The following is a 21,007-nucleotide window of genomic DNA, read 5'->3' on the forward strand; positions in this document are numbered from 1 at the left end:
GTGTGTGTGTGTGTCGGCAGGCCGTGAATCCACGTTGTTCCGTGGAGCAGCAGCCGCCGCCCTCCCCAACGCTCGATATTAACCCTTTCACTGCCACGCTACAGAGGGTTAACCCTTTACTATCACACTACAGACGGTTAACCGTCTAGTGTGGTAGTGAAGGGTTAACCTTCTGTGTTGTCGCAGTGAAAGGGTTAAGGGTGTCCCCAACCTCACGGGAACAAGGAAGAGGAACTCTGCGTGGCATCATGGGGGGAGGGTCCTGGGACGGCAGGTGAGAAGCCTCACCCAGACGCAACACAGTCTGTAGTTTAGGGCAGGGGTTCCCAAACTTTTCAGGCCAGGACCCAGAAAATAAGGCGTCAGAGAGCCACGGCCAAATGCACATCGTCAGTTTTTTTTTTTTTTTTTTTTTTTTTTTTTATGCGACCGATTTTTTAAGCCAAATATCACTTCAATCCTATTAAGTTAGTTCAAGTTAGTTATTCATTTATATGTGCTATTTATGAGAGGGCTAACTTGTTGCAAAATAATAATGATAATAATAATAGCCTCATTAAAATACTATTGTTGCTTCGGTTGTTTTCAGCGTTTTATGTGCATAATCTGTTATTTAGTTTGAAATGTTCGTTGAAATAAGTAGATTTTTCGTTTTTGTTTATTTATTAAGTTAATATAAAACCATATAGTCACATTTTAGAATACAATAGAATAGAATTTTAGAATACAACTAGAAACACTGTCCTGGCCTGCTTCTAAGTTCAGTGGCCTAACAAAAAAAAATTAAAAATAATGATTTTTATTTTATTTTTTTTCATCTCGCGGCCCACCCATGGCTGCTCGCGGCCCACCTTTGGGTCGCGACCCCGACTTTGGGAACCACTGGTTTAGGGGACATTCACTATTGTAGGCTGGCCCTCCAGGTCGGGCAAAAAAGGCTGAATTCATATACAAGCACTTTCTCTTTTTTAGTTGGCGACATGTCTTCAGTTCAGGACAAATAAAACTGCAAGGGTAGGAGGAGGCAGAATTGCGCTCATGTGAACATTGAAAATATTATTGGCATGATATATTAAAAAGAAAATAATAAAAAGCGTGGGCCGGTTTTGTTATTTTTTTCATTTCGTGCATAAGTACACATACATAGACGCCTGCGCAATAGAGCACTCGAAGCATCTGCTCTACCACTATTGAACATGGGGGGGCAAACGTCTGGTTTTGCTCCCCCACTTTTTGATCATATGAAAAATATGATATACCCCCCCCCCCCATATATAAATCTAACCATAACTACGTAATTTCAATCAAATTAATAATACGCAATGACACTTAATAGCAAGTTTTTAAGTTTCCAAAGATTGTGTGACCCCCCACTTTAATGGTTTGATCCAGTGCCCACGGGCCACGGTTCGTCGGCATGACGTATACGACATGTTGGGGGAGGCGGCTTTTTCGAATGCCATTGAAAAATTCAGGCTGGATATTGGATAACATTGTGAGGATTATTCTTCGGCGTTTACATCAAAATGGAGCAAATCATCACATAAGTCGAACACTGTGACTGTATACTAAATGCGCAAACAGATTGAAACTGAATATTTCTCGTATGGTGAGCCTCCGCGCTGCACCGAGTGAATCCACAGTCACTTGGGAAACCAACCTAGATTTACCCTGGCCGAAAATCTCGGCGTTGCTAATAAACATTTAAAATATGTTTTATAAACTGCTCAACACTGCACCGTTTCCGGCGTTGGGTTGCCTGGTGCGCCTGCGCTGTGATCACCCAACGGCGGAAATAATGCCGTTTTGAGCAGTTTATAAACAAATATTTAAAATATTTATTAGCAACGCCGAGCTTTCAAACCATCCCGTATCTCTGTCCGAACCCCTCGTGCAACTGTGAGCACCTTTGTAATGTCTCTGTGATACTTGTACAACGAACGGTTCGGCCAGAACCAGTCCTTCAGGGTAAATCTAGGTTGGTTTCCCATTGAGGAGCAAGTGACTGTGGATTCACTCGGTGCAGCACAGTCACGAAAGGGGCTAGTATGGACCCTGATGTAAACAAGACAAACGTCTTTCTCTGGTCTGCATCCCCTTAACAATTGTGTGTATTGAGCCGTACTGTATTGTACCCATTCTGCAATCTGTTAAATAAAGTTTTCATTCATTCATTCAGCCGCCGCGCTCACTGGGGCTATTGATAGCGTCAATTAATTGTTGTTGTTGTTGTTGGTACTGCCGCTGCGGATGTGAACGGGGCCGGAGGGGCTTTGGGAGGATGGGAAAGTTATTATTATTATTATTATAATAGTAATTGGCTATCATACGTGCCTAGCTAGCGTTAGCTAAAAGAGCCCTCGCAGTGAAGTTATTATTATTATAGCTATCATACTGCAATATAAACTGAGTTTTATAGTGAAAAGAGCAGCTTTATTTTGGTCAAGATTGAAGGCTCTATATTGCAGGAAATTGCACATACAGGTGTTCATTAAATGTAAAAAACCACCCCTTGCAAAAAAAAAAAAAAGAATAAAAAAAGATCTTGCACCCCCACTTTCAACTATAACTAGGCGGCCATGTACACATATACTATCGATAATCTAGCGTTTATTTGAAAACGATTCATAAATAGGCTGAAAAATTACGTGTTTTGTGTATTCCAGTAAATGGCGTTTATCACAATTTTATTTTTTTCCTGAAACTTTAAAAAAAACTAGCGTTTTTCAAAATGGTATAAAACGGAAATGAACCGATTAAAAAAAAAAAGAAAAAAAAAAGAAAAAAAAATCCGTTTCGACAATGTCGACTGCAAACAAGTCATTGATAAGCGACGGCCATATTAGACACATAGCCATCATTTAAGATATAGTTTATGCGTTCGCAAATATGAGAGCTCTGTCATTGAAGTGGGTGGTAGCGTTCAACGGGGTAAATAGGACACGGAGGCCAGTGTTAACGAGTCTTAAAGGGATATTTCACTTCAGTAGAACCTGTCAAAATGTACTTACAGTATCTCAAACCTGCTCTCTTTTATGACAATAAAGAAATATAAGCGTAAAAGGTAAAGAACAAGGTAAAATATGAACAAAAGAATAAAGGTGAGTTTCTGGTCAGCTGGACAGGTGAGACATGTTTCTCTATCTATAACAACACAATGCACATATTACTGTAAATTACTGTAGATTAAAATGTATTGTCATACAGCACAAGTACAATATAATGAAAAGAAGTTGGCATCTACCTAGAGTGCAAATGGCACAGTAACTTTATGACAAGTGCAATAGTATTATACAATGAATGTACAAATGATTAAAATGGAATATATAAATGAGTACTACTGAGTAGATATGCTAATCTGATGTGTTCCTGACGGTGTGCATCACCGCCTGGAGTGGGAGCTCCACCGACCTCAACCTCAGAGTCGTGAGGAGGACAGCCCAAATGTGCGCTTCCCCCCTCCATACAGGATATCTACGAGAGCCGGTGCATCAAAAAAGTCCGGAAAATCATCAAGGAGTTTAATCACCCCAACCATGGAATGTTCCAGCTGATGCGGCCTGGAAAGCGCTACCGCAGCCACACAGCCAGAACCAACCGGCTGAAGAACAGCTTTCCCCCCCGAGCCATCAGACTCATCAACAGAGCCCATTGACAGTCCCCCCCCCCTCTCTGCTTCGAGGTAGAGCAGTCGGCTGGTAATCCAGAGGTTCCTGGTTCGATTCCCGCTTCTCCCGGGCAGCGTGTCGAAGTGTCCTTGAGCAAGACACTTATCAACCCCTAATTGCTCTCGATGAGCAGGTTGGCACCGCTGTCGGTGTGTGAATGTGTGAGTGACTGGGTAAAATGTGAAGAACAAATTGTAAATCGCTTTGGATATAAGCGCTATATAAATGCAGCCATTTACATACATTTTTCTTGTTGGAACTGTACATAGCCATTTTGTTATTTATATTTTATATATTTAATATCTGCATCCCGTTATCTGCACACTTTGTTAGAATTGTATATAGTCATCTTGCTTTTATCTTATCTAATTGTATGCTATTTTAATTTTAATTTGATTTATATTATACTTGATGCTGCTATGGTCTCTAGGAAACACAAGAAAGCGAATTTCACTCTCTTTTGGCTGTAAAAGGTATACTGAATGACGTGACAATAAAAGGAATGTGAATCTGAATGTACAGTGTTACAGTATTATTATGTAGAGTGATCCAGGTATAAATACAATATGGTAGTAAGTAAGCCATACTGGCCAGTGGTATATACAGGTAAGAGTAGGTAAGGGATATATACAGATATATATTGTGTATACAGGTATACCATATATGCAGGTAAATTCAGACTGATAAATATATATATATAATAATTATATACTATAATATATTATATATTCATATTATTAGTATATTATAATATACAGTGGCTCAGCAGGTAGAGCAGTCGTCTGGTAATCTGGAGGTTCCCGGTTCGATTCCCGCTCCTCCCGGGCAGCGTGTCGAAGTGTCCCTAACTGCTCCCGATGAGCTGGTTGGCACCTTGCATGGTCGCCTCCGCCGTCGGTGTGTGAATGTGTGAGTGAGTGGGTAAAATGTGAGGAACAAATTGTAAAGCGTTTTGGATAAAAACGTTTATCCATTTACCATTTGCAGCCACTGGTTTCTGAAGTTAATACGGCAGTTACCAATGTGGGATAATTAAGTACGAGTTTTTCTTGCTAAAGATGACATGCAATTCATCTGAACAAGTGGCAGTTGTCTATTGCTGTTGGCGGGAAGAAACCGCCTAAATCCAGTTTGGGTGATTTTCATGTTTTTACTCGAGTTGAACGTTTACACGGTTCTCTATATGTCGCGTTTCCTGACCCTGGCTAGGACAGACTGGAAGACAATAGAAGAAAGTAAGACAGATTTATTTTTATTATATTATAGCTTATAGTATGCTCTTTTTTCCCCACATTGAGCTTCAGTGCCTCTGGCCTGACCTGGTGTCTTGACATTCTGTATATTTGTGAGCCGTGTGACATTCTGTACAGGGTTCTCAGTCGGACTAAGCTAAAAAAGAAATCTGTTGGAACTTCAAACCATCTTCACCAACCTCCCGTTTCCTGTGAGGACTTATCTTAAGAAATTATGTCTTGAAAACCAGCCTCTTGGTGTTACATTTGAACCTGGAGCATGCAGACGTCGACATCAAATACAAAACGGTGACAATATCTATCTTACAATACACAACACTGTACTTGGAAATAAATACAAATGCTGGAATGGTTCTTTTGTATGTGTACTCTTATACATTATAAAAGATTATGGAGACAAAAAGGAAAATTTGCAGGATAATGTTGCTTTTGCTACACAGTGCAAAATAAATCATTGTAAAAGAAAATTCATTTACAATATCTAAAAAGTACAAATTAATAAAGCGGGATCCAGGAAATACAGTTTTGCCGAATAACCTCTCTATGAAGATTCTGAGCTTGAATGGCTGAAATATACAATGTTCTCTTAATGTTATCCATGCAGAGATCCCTCAAAAATACCCCCCCCCCCCCTCAAGGGCCGTCTAAAAGCTCTACTTCCTGTGTTCCTCCATCTCCAGCACCATTATACTCCACTCAACCGTTCAGCCTGACCACTGCATTCCCAGCAATGCACTAGCGAACCCGACCGCAGAGCGCCACCGTCATCCCGCTCATGGTTGAAAAAGAAGTTGGGCGAGGTTGGCGGGGAAAAGACGCGTACTTTGGTTTCCTCGCGGGGTCGGTGTGGGGGGGTATTTGGCAGGTCACGCCCCATGAAACAAACACTGGTAGCAGAACCCCCCCCCCCCCCCCCCCCCAAAAAACAACAACAACAACAACAACAACTTCCTTTTCTCTTTCAACCATCAATCGGGACAATCGCCATGGCAACTGACACTACTCTCAAGACTTCGAAACGCAGGATCACAAGCCGCAGCGGTGAGGGGGAGAAGGAAGAGCGATGAAGAATCGGTCGTTTATATCCTAGTTTGCTTGCCCTCCTCCTGGTCGGAGCTCGACACGGAGCCCCTCTTCTTCTTCTCCTCCTCCTCGTGGGGTTCGGCCGACACCTTCCTCTCCATCTCCAGGCTCTTCCTCTTCTCGGCCTCCGGGCGGCTGAAGCGGGCCTCGATCTCGGCCGGGTCCACGTAGGTGTAGAAGTAGGCCATGATGGCGAAGACGACGCTCACGGCCACCAGCAGGGAGGCGAACAGGATGTACTCTGCCCACTGGAGGGGGAGGGGGAGGGAGGGAGGGAGGGACAGTGTTAGTCTACATCCTGCTGTTTAACCCTTTCACTGACACACTACCAAAGGCTTAACCCTTTCACTGTGACAATACAGAAGGTTAACCCTTTCACTGCCACAATACAGAAGGTTAACCCTTTCACTGCCACACTACAGAAGGGTTAACCCTTTCACTACCACGCTACATACTGTAAGGGTTAACCCTTTTACTGCCACACTACAGAAGGTCCACTGCCACACTACCAAAGGGTTAACCCTTTCATTGCCACACTACAGAAGGGTTAACCCTTTCACTACCAGACTACCAAAGGGTTAACCCTTTCACTGTGACAATACAGAAGGTTAACCCTTTCACTGCGACAATACAGAAGGTTAACCCTTTCACTGCCACACTACCAAAGGGTTAACCCTTTCACTGTGACAATACCATTTCACTGCCACACAACAAAGGGTTAACCCTTTCACTACCACACTACAGAAGGTTAACCCTTTCACTGCCACACGACAAAGGGTTAACACTTTCACTAATGTGGTAGTGAAACGGTTAACCTTCTGTAGTGTGGTAGTGAAAGGGTTAACCCTCTGTCGTGTGGCAGTGAAAGGGTTAAGGCAGCGGGCGCAGCTGCATCCTCCACCGAAAACAAAAGTATTTTTACTCAAGTGCTGTACCTAAGTACAATATTGAGGTATTTTCAGTTTTCTTTTCGTCTTTGTACTTGTACTCCACTACATTCGTCTGAACCCATCAGTTACTAGTTACTTTGAAGAAAAAGATTTAGCAAGAAATTGATTAAGTACTATTTATCATTAAGTGCTATTACATTTGTGAAGTGCTTTGTAAAAACCTGGGGAGTCTGTCATCCTATGTAAAGACTGAGGTTACAAGCCTAGGTGTCATCTTGGACTCAGACCTGACCTTTAAGTCTCATATAAATAAGGCCATGAAAACGTCATTCTTCCACCTAAGAAACATAGCGAAAGTAAGACCTTTCGTAAATAAAAAGGATGCAGAGAAACTTATTCATGCTTTTGTATCAAGTCGGCTTGACTATTGTAATGCACTGTTCACTGGTCTTCCCAAAGCAACCATTGGGAAGCTTCAGCTTATCCAAAACTCTGCAGCTCGATTACTAACTCATACAAGGAGAAGAGAACATATCACTCCAGTCCTGGCCACTCTGCACTGGCTTCCAATAACTCATAGAATTGATTTTAAGGTCCTTTTCCTAACATATAAAGCTCTTAATGAGCAAGGCCCAAAATACATAGCAAATTCCCTAGTTAGTTATCTGCCCTCAAGAACGCTACGGTCATCCACCACAGGTTTACTAGACACGCCCAGAAACCAAAAAAGGATAGGAAGTATGGCATTTGCCAACTATGCCCCAAAACTATGGAACACACTACCAACACACATCAGAAACGCCAGCTCTATACACATTTTTAAAGGAAAATTAAAAACATACCTATACAGTCTAGCTTACAAATAGTTATGGCTTGGAAAAACCTGATGGATCCATGAGGCTAGGATAAGCCTTGTGGACCCAACTTTTTAGATGAAGGAACGGGTACATAGGAGACACGCCTCCAGTTTTTCAAAAGTTTTGACACGCCTCAGCTTCTGAGCTGAAGGCGTGTTTTTGCGGACCTCCCAAACTTTCAAACTTTTTAGATGAAGGAATGGGTACAATAGGAGACACGCCTCCAGTTTTTCAAACGTTTTTGACACACCTCAGCTTCTGAGCTGAAGGCGTGTTTTTGCGGACCTCCCAAACTTTCAAACTTTTTAGATGAAGGAATGGGTACAATAGGAGACACGCCTCCAGTTTTTCAAAAGTTTTTGACACGCCTCAGCTTCTGAGCTGAAGGCGTGTTTCTGATCTTAACTGATCACTATGACTTTATTGCTTTTATCGTTATATATGCCTATAATTGTGTACAGCACTTTGAGCTACATGACATGTATGAAAGGTGCTTTATAAATACTTACTTACTTACTTACTTACTTACTTACATTTGAAGCCTGTCAACTTTAAGAGGACATAATCAGAGCAGCATACCTGGACCATATGCCACTTTAACATGACCTTTAGAGGTCAATGGTTCGAGGACTGAACGCCGGAATACACAAACGTCATAAAGAATGTGTACTTTTACTTCTGATACTTTCAATATCAAACACCTCTCTACTTTTACTTAGGTAACATTTTTAATGGAGGACTTTTTATATTTTATCTGGGTATTTCTACTTAACTGTGTACTTTTTCCACCACTGGAAAACAATGGTCTTGATTGATTGATTGATTGATTGATTGATTGATTGATTGATTGATTGATTGAAAAGTTGTACTGTACACTGTACATTGGAATACTGACCATACTTGGTAATTTACTGTACAACTGGGTTAGGACATTTGTAGGGGTCAGTTTCGAATTGCAGTCTCCCGTAGGTGTTTTTTGAGAGTGGTTTTGAAGGTGGGTAGGGATTCACATTCCTTTACAGCTTTGGGTAGGGCGTTCCACATTGATGTGGCATAATTGCGAAACGTGTTTAGTCCCTTGTTTGAGCCGAATCTGGGTTTAACATGATTTGTGGAGCTCCCTCTGGTGTTGTGATCGTGGTATTCACTGACCTTTGGGAAGTATTTTGACATGTACATGGGTACCTTGGTCGTATAGTGTATCTTGTAGACCAGGCCCATTGCAAGTTGCTGTACTCTGGTCGTCTACTCTAAGCCATCCTAGGTTGATCAGCACAGTTCCACGCTTGTCTAAATATATTGCATATATTTAGCATTTTAGCATTTTTTTTTAAGATTAGATTTGGTTAATTAGATTATATATTAGATTAGATTATTAGATTATATATTGTAACTATATTTATTGTAGGGCAAATATAACTGAGAGGGCATACATACCCTCATCTCGCACCTTGTTGTCCATGTGCGCATGTCCAGAGTTAATTATATTTGACTTTTTATTCTATTTTTACTTCTCCACTGTACTATAATTCTGTGACCTGTACCTGTATGTCTTCTACCTGTACCTCCCCCCTCCCCCATGCTGCTATGATGCCTGAATTTCCCCAAGGGGATCAATAAAGGAATATCTTATCTTATCTTATCTTATAGACAGCACTCCAGGTAAGGGGGAAAATATGATGTTTTTTTACATTTTTGGTGAACTACCCCTTAACCCTCCAGTTACCCTTAAAAAAACACTACCTGTCTCCCTAGTGACCGAAACTACGATCTCAGTAAAACATATCTTTTTCACGTATTGTTCAATATTTTTTTCATGAATATCATTATTAACTTCAGTCCTCACCATACATATCAAATATTTATTCATTTTCTGGATTTTAACCATTTCTTAAATTAGGGTTAGGGTTACGGTTAGTGTTAGGGGTAGGGTTACCCAACCCTAACCTGTTCATTTCTGCGACTAGGGTGAAAGGTGTGACACTTATGTTCCACACGCTTAATAGTGATTTTTGAAGGGGAAAAAAACATGGATTCTTGTAATGTGAGTCCAAGATGTGATACTGAGCTACTTTTTTGGCATATACATCAAATCTAGCCAACGCTATCCACAAACACACGTGAAAAAAAAAAAGGCTATTTGACCAGAATTGCGACAAGGGTGACTGGAGGGTTAAACTAACACTACCACTTTAAAGGGTAAATTCTCTATTCTCTACTTATCAGTGATATTGTCGATCAGTCCTTTCTCAGCACAATCCATGCCGTTCCTCAAGACGACACCCGCAGGCCCAGCTAGTTAGCCACAAACTAAAAATAAACAATAAATGCCGAAAACCCTGCTTTAGAGCCCCTGTGGAGTAGGTTTCGCCCCTTTAATGTCAGACCGAAGCGTGGCCCCATTACTTGACATTAGTTTTGCCCGCCCACTAGTCGTAGGTGCGGGTATTGAGGACAAAGAGCGGCGTGGATTGTTCCGCTGAGAAAGGACCGCCAAGGAGTCCGAAATCCTGAACTTTCCCTTTAAGGCCACATTCAAATGTGTATCCCCTTGATGTTCGAGAAGGCAGTAGGGCTGGGTCTGAATCGATATTCATTTGAATGAGAGATTATTGATTCATAATCCCGAAATCGATATTATTATAATTAAAAAAAAATATATATATCCTCCCATCCCCCAATTTAGTCGTTATGCCAATTTCCTACCTGGTCGTCTCATGTCCAGATCTTGCGCAACGTGTTTGAATCTAAAAACATGGATCAAGTGAAAGCATCACTCAAGTCACCGCCAGGTGCAAAGGCAGCTGTCTGGTTGCATTTTGGATTTAAAAGACATAACGACAGAGAAGACCTGGACAAAAGCAAAGCCATATGTAAGCTGTGCAAAGTGGAGGTGAAATATTGTGGAAATACAAACAAATCTATGAAACCACTTACTGAGACATCACCCAGACGTGACATATGCAAAAATCCAATGTTCCAATAAAAAGTGGAACTGCTTGAGAGTCAACTCTTAATGTAAACATTGATATTTTTAACAATGCAACATGTTAAGAGGGTTCCTTGAACCATTTATAGCATTGAATCGAATCGGAATTCGAATCCGGACCTTGTGAATCGTTTTGGGAAATCAATGACGATACCCAGCCCTAGAAGGCAGCATGAGAGACTGACAACATTTTGAACACAAGAATAGAGTTTAAACATGAAAATACTAAATACAAGAACTACAGTTTGCATGCATATTTAGCTACTCTATAGTGCAGCGATATCGTATATAGCTATACATATTGCAGGTATATTGTATATAGCTATACATATTGCAGCTATATTGTATATAGCTATACATATTGCAGCTTATATTGTGCTATACATATTGCAGCCTATATTGTATATAGCTATACATATTGCAGCTATATTGTATATAGCTATACATATTGCAGCTATATTGTATATAGCTATACATATTGCAGCCTATATTGTGCTATACATATTGCAGCCTATATTGTATATAGCTATACATATTGCAGCCTATATTGTATATAGCTATACACATTGCAGCTATATTGTATATAGCTATACACATTGCAGCCTATATTGTATATAGCTATACACATTGCAGCTATATTGTATATAGCTATACATATTGCAGCTATATTGTATATAGCTATACATATTGCAGCTATATTGTATATAGCTATACATATTGCAGCTATATTGTATATAGCTATACACATTGCAGCTATATTGTATATAGCTATACATATTGCAGCTATATTGTATATAGCTATACATATTGCAGCTATATTGTATATAGCTATACATATTGCAGCCTATATTGTATATAGCTATACATATTGCAGCTATATTGTATATAGCTATACATATTGCAGCTATATTGTATATAGGCAATATAGCTATACATATTGCAGCTATGTTGTATATAGCTATACATATTGCAGCCTATATTGTATATAGCTATACATATTGCAGCTATATTGTATATAGCTATACATATTGCAGCCTATATTGTATATAGCTATACATATTGCAGCCTATATTGTGCTATACATATTGCAGCCTATATTGTATATAGCTATACATATTGCAGCCTATATTGTATATAGCTATACACATTGCAGCTATATTGTATATAGCTATTGTTACGAAGGATCAGATTAAACCGAATATATATATTTATTGATTGATATATATTGCATAATATTTGTATATCGTTTGATATCCCTTGTATATTCCTTGTACATATACACGGAATATCCCTTTAGCCTAGTACAGACCATAATATTTCATTCTCCTATTGGACAGCGGTCCACAGGCGCCATGGCCATACCTTCAAGGTCTGGTTCAAAGTCACCGCCGGGGACTTGCCTGGACATGAACGGTATTGCGCAAGGATATGAGACAGGAATAAAGCTGGTACTAGTTTGTTCACCTAAGCGTATAAATACGGCGCAGGTGAATACAGAAGCACTTAGTAACTAAAGTTGAAGCCTCACCCACGATACGACGTGCGGTGAAGTATGGCCTGTTTGGCCCAAATAGAGCATTGAGACCGCGTGCGAATTAATAACTGAAGTGTCAGAGTTTAACGCTGTACCGTCGAGTTCGACCTATTCTATTAAGTCAGTAATAGTCTATTTGTGTATAGTGTATCGTGCGGCTAAAGTTCTACAGTGACCAGCATCACCAACGTTTCCTCGTATCAGCTAGAGTGCTTATCCAGGCTGGGCTGCTTACCATGGCGCTTTCACCCGAGGGGCCCTAGACGAGGACCGTGTGGATTATGTACACTGGATAACCTACCGACGACTGCATAGCCCTTTTCGGCTGGATTATATTTGCTTTTGGTCCTGTAATTAATGGAGCGGAGAATCGCCGACACCCACAATTGTGTGGGATTTACCCTGTGAGGAGCCACGTCGAGTCTGCCTCTCAGAAGTCTGAGGCCGGCTAGCTTTCTTCCATGTGGAGCTACATGCTACGGAGAACAGCTGTATTCGTCTGCGGATCAAGATCTTATTGCACCGTCTCCTGTACTTGGAGTCTCCTTATCATCGTTGACCCAGACTCTACTACCGACAAATCCTCTACCCTTGCTGGCTTACAACCGGGGGGACCCTACCAGTATCTCCCGCTATATTACTAGTGTACCATAGATATAATTCCTAAGATTCAGGTTGTATTATTATCTCCTGCGTAATATGAGAATGGACATTCGTTATTGATTTGCCTACGCACATTCCTTTGCCTTATAAGCGCATCCAAAGTCAAGTAAAGTAAAGTATATTATGTACCTTTTGCTGCTAATAAATACTTAAATCCAGTTTTGTGTGGAACCGAGTTATTGTGGGAAGTGTTCATCATTAGATACCTGTGTACTGTATGGCCAGTAGGAATGTACATAAGACGGTAGTGGTTTAATGATACCATACTTATCAATACAGTCAGGGAATTGTACCCCTCAGTTACAGCTATACACATTGCAGCCTATATTGTATATAGCTATACACATTGCAGCTATATTGTATATAGCTATACATATTGCAGCTATATTGTATATAGCTATACATATTGCAGCTATATTGTATATAGCTATACATATTGCAGCTATATTGTATATAGCTATACATATTGCAGCTATATTGTATATAGCTATACACATTGCAGCTATATTGTATATAGCTATACATATTGCAGCTATATTGTATATAGCTATACATATTGCAGCTATATTGTATATAGCTATACATATTGCAGCTATATTGTATATAGCTATACATATTGCAGCTATATTGTATATAGGCAATATAGCTATACATATTGCAGCTATGTTGTATATAGCTATACATATTGCAGCCTATATTGTATATAGCTATACATATTGCAGCTATATTGTATATAGCTATACATATTGCAGCCTATATTGTATATAGCTATACATATTGCAGCTATATTGTATATAGCTATACATATTGCAGCCTATATTGTATATAGCTATACATATTGCAGCCTATATTGTATATAGCTATACATATTGCATCTATATTGTATATAGCTATACATATTGCAGCTATGTTGTATATAGCTATACATATTGCAGCCTATATACATATTGCAGCTATGTTGTACAGTACATACAGTAGTCTAGTCGTACAATAGGCTACATCCAGGGACCTGAGGTAACTGGGTCTGTAACTAGTTATAGTCTCAGTAGTTATACGACAAACCCCGGCTGATCCGAGGTCAGCCAGGCGAGTGTGGTTGTGTTTGTACAGGATCAGATGTAAGATCAACCTACCTGGTCTGGGAGCTGCGCTGCCTCGGCGATAATCAGCACGATGATGTTACCCATGGCAACAGTGAACAGCCAACCGGCCTGCAGCACAGCCTTCATGTTGCTCGGGGCCTGGGGGGCGGAGAGAGTTGGAGATACTATGTACTTTCTTTTTTCAATAGATTTATTTGTCACATACATACATACACGAGACATGTGGTGAAATGAAGGTGGCCAAGCCCGCCAATAATAAAATAGAATAGATAATAAAATACACAGTAAATTTCGCAGAGTAAATTTGACTCAAACTGAGTACATTTTACTCAAACTGAGTTTTATTTACTCTGCGAAGTTTACTGTGTAGACGTGATAAAAAGTAATAAGAATAAAATACAATACAATGCTGAGCTTAAGAATGAAAGGTAATGAGTACTATATACAATAATATACAGTTATGTTTTTAAAGTGACCCTTTTTGTAGTGTGTTTGTGTGTGAGAGAGTGCAAGTGAGGGTGTGTGTGTGTGTGTGTGCGTTCATGTGTGCTCAGTGGCAGCTGGTCCATAGAGCCCCCCCCCCCCCCCCCTGGTGGAAAGTGGTTTAGGATTTTTCTATAATAGTAGATTTCGACTGCTACGCAGCCAATTGAAAAATGCACAGGGGCCAGGCAACATAAATGCACCTAGCAACTAAATTAAGCCAATCAGCGTCTTCAAATATGATTCCTGAAGGGCGCTTTTTCTAGCACCCCAAGCAGAGTCATTGTCGAATTGTCTATTCACTCTATTGACTGAGCGTGGCATTCGTGTGACATCACGTCCCGAATCACGTCCACCAGGAAATAGCAAACGCTAATAGCTGTTGTTGTCGTCGTCGGAATTGATAATAATCACAAGATACATTCAGACAGTGTTGGATCCAACAAAATGGATTTATATGGATTATGGACACGTTTATGGAAAGTTCAAGCCCGGACCACAAAGCTTCGCGTAGAGTTAATCGCGACAGGCGACGGCTCTTCCAATTCGTACGTGATGTTCTACGGCAGCAAAAAAAGTAAGTCTCGGCCTCAATATATACTGTTCTGTAGTTACTGAAACTGGTTGAATACGGCTGCCCCACCATGAATAATTTTCACCAGCCACCACTGTGTGTGCTTGTGTGTGGAGAGATTAGTGTTCATGGCCTGGGGGAAGAAGCTGAGCCTGAGTCTCTCTGTTCTTGCTGCATGTATGCGGAGGCGCTTGCCTGACCGCAGCAGCTTGAACAGGCTGTTGTTGGGGTGGTGAGGGTCCTTCATTATTCTGCAGGCTCTGGATTTGTGTGTTTTTTAAGAGATTTTATGGATGTATTGTGAACGTAACCAACAATGTATGCCACTGCCCATCGATGACTATTTTTCCTGTCGACGTTTAAATCTATCTTCTACCGTTTTAATCAGGTATACTTTCTTTTCTCTCTCTCAGAAAGCTAGAACTCTCTAGAGTTCTGTGACCATCGACAGCCATCCTTATTAGAAGCTTCAGTTAAAAAGAATTATGAGGTTGTACGTTATGCCCGAAAGGGTTAAATGCCACAGTCATACCAAAGAAAGCATTAAAGAGAGAGAGAACAGAGAAAGGGGGGGGGTTGAAGGATAAAGTGCTCTGGTGCCCCCTACCTGTGAGTAGGAGAACTCCAGGCCGGTAACGGAGAACACCACCTCCCCCAGGGTCATCAGGAAAATCTGGGGGATCTGCCAGGCCATATGGAGGGTGTTGGGGCTGATGTCCTGTATCGCGCTGATGCTCTGCTCACACTGGACAACCCAAGCACATACACATGTTAGGCGCTGTTGCTTTCACTCACTCAAAGGTGGATATGCTACAGCACACATGGCAACACATTCAGCCTATGGCACCACTTTTCTTTTTAAGATTTTTTTTTTTTTTTTTTACAAAATATCAACATGAGGCATTTCTGTGACTTGTACACATCTGTAAATTGGCCATTATTACACTCTTAACGAGGAATTCATTGACTTACACTAATTTACAAAACATTCCTTGGTCTGACCCCTCCTTATTTGATACACCTGTTAAAATTGTCATCTACTCCCTGTAACACCAGAGCTGCTCACCATATCTCTCTATAACACCAGAGATGCTCACCATATCTCTATAACACCAGAGCTGCTCACCATATCTCTATAACACCAGCGCTGCTCACCATATCTCTATAACACCAGAGCTGCTCACCATATCTCTCTATAACACCAGAGCTGCTCACCATATCTCTCTATAACACCAGAGCTGCTCACCATATCTCTATAACACCAGCGCTGCTCACCATATCTCTATAACACCAGAGCTGCTCACCATATCTCTCTATAACACCAGAGCTGCTCACCATATCTCTCTATAACACCAGAGCTGCTCACCATATCTCTATAACACCAGAGCTGCTCACCATATCTCTATAACACCAGAGCTGCTCACCATATCTCTCTATAACACCAGAGCTGCTCACCATATCTCTATAACACCAGAGCTGCTCACCATATCTCTCTATAACACCAGAGCTGCTCACCATATCTCTATAACACCAGAGCTGCTCACCATATCTCTCTATAACACCAGAGCTGCTCACCATATCTCTATAACACCAGAGCTGCTCACCATATCTCTCTATAACACCAGAGCTGCTCACCATATCTCTATAACACCAGAGCTGCTCACCATATCTCTATAACACCAGAGCTGCTCACCATATCTCTCTATAACACCAGAGCTGCTCACCATATCTCTATAACACCAGAGCTGCTCACCATCTCTATAACACCAGAGCTGCTCCCTGTATCTCTTGATGTCACCTGTGTTAACACTTCCTTCGGTCAAACCTCCTTACAATGTGCGGCTCCCAGCAGTTGGAACGAGACGCAAAAGGAAATGGACAAATTGATCCCCCTCACTACTTTTAAGGACTCTATCGCAGAGTTGTTTACACACATGTGACTGTCACCCAGCCTTTTAACTGTAATGTGTCTGTTCAGTAGAAAGCTATCTGGCTGCATGTTAGCCTAGCTTAGCACAATGAATGGAAGCGGACATGGTCGGTTAGCCTTCGGGAGAGGTGTTAGTTGGACAATGCCTGGGCTAACCGACCATGTCCACTTCCATTCATTGTGCTAAGCTAGGCTAACATGCAGCCAGATAGTTTTCTACTGAACGCACAGAGAGAAAACTGGTATCTATCTTCTTGTATCTCTCTGGAGAAGACGGTAAGCTAGTTTCCCCAAATGTTGGCGTGTTCTTTTAAGATCAGTGGTGGGTAAGAAATAACAAAATGAGAATGACCGAATGTGCATGTTATGACCGAAATCGGTAGGTACAGTACGAACTGAATGACTTGACTCACATTTGCCGTGAACGAGAAGGTGGAAGGGATGACCAACGTGTAGGAACTGCCGAAGCCCAGCTTCTGGGTGTATCGACACACCTCACCGGCATCACTCTTGATCTCAAACGTTGCTCTGATGGACATGAGAAAACGACCAATTAGAACAAAGAACAGAGTCAAGTAGTATAAATATATAAATAAATATATATAAATATATATATATATTAGGGCTGTCAAAATTAATGCTTTAACTCTGGAGATTGATTAAAATTATTTAAAGCGTTAATTTTTTTTTATCTAGATTAATCTATGGAGTGAAAAATGTTCAATATAATATAAGAAAGCGGTCTAGCTGAGTACATGTTGATGGTTTTGTTGAACATTTGCATTTCACAGGAGAGAAACTGTATTCAAAGAAAGCTATTAAAATAGTCTTTGAATCTAAATATACTTTCTTTGTGTTGATTTTACATTAATTCCATGATTTTACTCAAGTAAATATCTGTTACACGCTTCGGTCTTAAGTAGAAAAAAATGCGATTTTTTATCTAGATTAATCTAAATTAATTACAGAAAATTGTGAGATGAATTAGTGTGGTAATATTGCCTTGGAATTTCATAATTAATATGTGTGAATAAATTAGAGAACCATACTGCAAAAAGGAATGTGTGCCCTTTCAACCGTAGAGGGTGTTTTAAGTGATACTGGTGTTACAGAAATAGTCAATAAACCCCCACTAACAAATGTGCTCAGAACAAAGAGACAAAAGTCACACCTACTGTGACCAGATTACAGCAGAGACAGCTGGGTTGAACACAGGGCAGACCAGTTTAGACTTGTTGAAGCATGGACACTAACTCACAAACAAAGTAATCTATTAATCAACTGTTTAGTATCAAAAGGTCTCATATGATGTCTGGTATCAGTCTAAGAAAGCACTGACTGTACTGGGATGATATTAGACATCTATAGCCATATAGAAGGAATGTTAAAGTTGGCAGCCGGCCTCCCCCCAGAGAAACCCAGAGGGAGGGGCTGCCAGCGCCCACAAGGACACCCCCCACAAGAGATCAACCCCCACAAGAAGACGCTGGATTGGACCAGCCATATGTATGGTTGGCTAGAAATTATAGTATATAGGAGGGCCCTAAATGATAATTCGGGAGCTCTCAGGCCGGACCCAACCAAGAGGGTCTGGGGGCTCCACCGCTGAACCACCCAGAAACTACTGTGAGCTGATGCATTTTACGTGAGTAAATCATGGGAAACACCAATGGTTGTTTATAGATTAGAGTAATGTACAGATCCCTGATCTGTAAACCAGATTTACTCATGTATAATGTGTACAGTAAACCATGTATGTTCAAATTATGTTAACCAAGTGACTGTTTGATGTGCAGTATTGAGGTTTGAGATGCAAACCTGATTGTGATATTTCTGTACAACAGACAGCTGTTAAGGTTATCTGATCATCTTTTGTATGTAAAAGTCAACCTTTTATTCACTCCTGGCCCTGACTCAAATAAATCAGTTGAGTTGAACTACAATTCTGGTTTGTCTGGCGTACACGTTTTATTCTTCATCTGCATTAAGCCAGATGAGGAGACCAACCATTCTATCAGTATGAATCTTTCCTCCTCCTTCCAGATAATCAATCTCATTGTATTGTGCTACAATAACCTCAAATTATTGTAGAAAGTCTGTGGGAATTTACTACATTAGTTAAAAAAAATGTAATCTATTGACAGCACTAATATATATATATTTCTGGTCAAGATATACAGGAGACTACAGTAAATGAATGTCATGCTAGCTATACATAATTGTAATGCTACTTACGGTCCCTGATTGACCAAGATATAGTCTGACATCCCATGGGTTGCGATGATGCCAAAGTCCTCTGTTGCCACGGTGACGTTCAAACTGGTCTTGTAACCGTTCAAAAATCTGTGGGAGCGAGAGAAGAGCGTTCAGTGCACAGTACGTATGACAAGCTCTACTGGCCTCCGTTTGTATCTGAAATTAGCTGAATATGTGAAACAAATTAGCTGCATATTTTAATTTCATATTGTCGTTTACAAGGACGAAATAAGTTGAGGAGGACCCCTCGTTTGAAGCATAGATTGTATGTATACTGTCCATGTTGTGTGCAAAAGTGCGGGAGTGAAACGGACAAACCCAGGGCTCCAACCTGGAGGGGGCCCTCAGAGGCTCATTTTTAAAAGGTTTTTATCAAATTCAGAAAGGTGTGTTTTCCTCTGCAGTCTCTTGAGGCTTGATGGTTTTAAACACAGGGCGGTTGTTGAAGGTGCGGTAATAGCAGTGCCGTCGGGAGGGGGCCTCATGTGCAGACGGCCCACATTTTCTTTCTTCCGCCCCTGTTCAACATTAAAGTACTTGCCTCATAGCGTTGCTTCCCATCTCAGGTTTTAATGTTATGTCACGGAACTAAAGAAAGAGAGCAAGCAAACATACGTCAGTGTTTTGACCTCTAATTCGTTTCTTGTATACAGTGATATAGTTGTTAAATAAAATGTGGGTGAACTCATTTTATGATTTATGATTTATGATCTTATGATTTTATGTTTTAAAGGTTTAACAAATTTCCGCTTGAAAATTAAGACAGCGTGGACTCAATGGTAAATAAATAATCATTAATCATGTACAATTATGAGGTCTAAGGTCTAAATGAGTCCTCATTGCATCACAGGTCCATGCAGCCCCATCTTAACCCTTTCACTACCACACTACACAGTATGTAGTGTGGTAGTGGGAAGGGTTAACCTTCTGTAGTGTGGTAGTGAAAGGGTTAACCCTTTGTAGTGAAAGGGTTAAGATGAGTTCTCCACTAAAACCCAATTAGCCATTTACCACTAGTCTTACTGGGGTCCTACATGCAACAAAAAGACATTTACAGGTCAGGGCATTACATTTACATTCAGGCATTTAGCGGACGCTTTTATCCAAAGCGACTTGCAAGTTCTGTACGCCAAGTCAGCAGGAAGGGCACAACTCCAGCCACTGTGACATCAAGGGCTGTCCCCGACTAAGGATTTGGATAGTCGACTCTGATTGGCCGAAATGAGCCGATAGTCGACTATTAGTCGACTATGAAAAAAAAATTAATTAAATTTTTTATTTTTTTATTTTTTTATCATTCCATTTGGGCTGTGGGGGTGCTTAATGTCTGAAGGAGTCGACGGAAGGCTTCTTGTCCTCTGCAAAATCATGCAATTGGTCCACTGATGGATACATCTTGATATTTGTCTAGTCTAGTGTGTTCATTAGATGGGTGAAATCCTCTTTCAGTGCCTCTGTGCCTGTTTTCGTAGGCAGTTAGCCTCTGGTATGCGTGCCATTAGCGTTAGCCACGCTTCTAGGCCTCTTTTCTTTTGGAAAGAATGATAAAAAAAAATTGAAATTACAAAATTACAAAATAATACTATATATATATTTTTTGTTTGCATTCGACTAAGAGGTTGGCAGTCGACTACGGCTCCTTTCGATCGATTAGTCGACTATTCGACTAATAGGGGTCAGCCCATCACCAACACAAATGGCTGACTGTGAACGAGAAGGCTGAG

At 40.7% G+C, this 21,007-nt stretch overlaps 1 protein-coding gene across 1 annotated transcript in view; it reads right to left on the minus strand.

Moving 5' to 3' along the window:
- Nucleotides 1-5,866: 5,866 nt before the first annotated feature.
- slc15a1b (solute carrier family 15 member 1b) overlaps nt 5,867-21,007 on the minus strand; it is a gene marked incomplete at its 5' end in the record, with an annotated part of 36,430 nt that continues 21,289 nt past the window's right edge. Inside the window, 6 exons of the mRNA XM_084323107.1 lie at nt 5,867-6,252; nt 14,071-14,178; nt 15,705-15,842; nt 17,441-17,555; nt 19,263-19,370; nt 19,825-19,871. Coding sequence (XP_084179233.1) covers nt 6,001-6,252; nt 14,071-14,178; nt 15,705-15,842; nt 17,441-17,555; nt 19,263-19,370; nt 19,825-19,871 — 768 coding nt within the window. The 3' untranslated portion in view covers nt 5,867-6,000. The remainder of the gene's footprint in view (nt 6,253-14,070; nt 14,179-15,704; nt 15,843-17,440; nt 17,556-19,262; nt 19,371-19,824; nt 19,872-21,007) is intronic.

Source organism: Notolepis coatsorum, assembly GCF_963971535.1.
Source record: "Notolepis coatsorum genome assembly, chromosome: 1".
NCBI classification, from domain to species: domain Eukaryota; kingdom Metazoa; phylum Chordata; class Actinopteri; order Aulopiformes; family Paralepididae; genus Notolepis; species Notolepis coatsorum.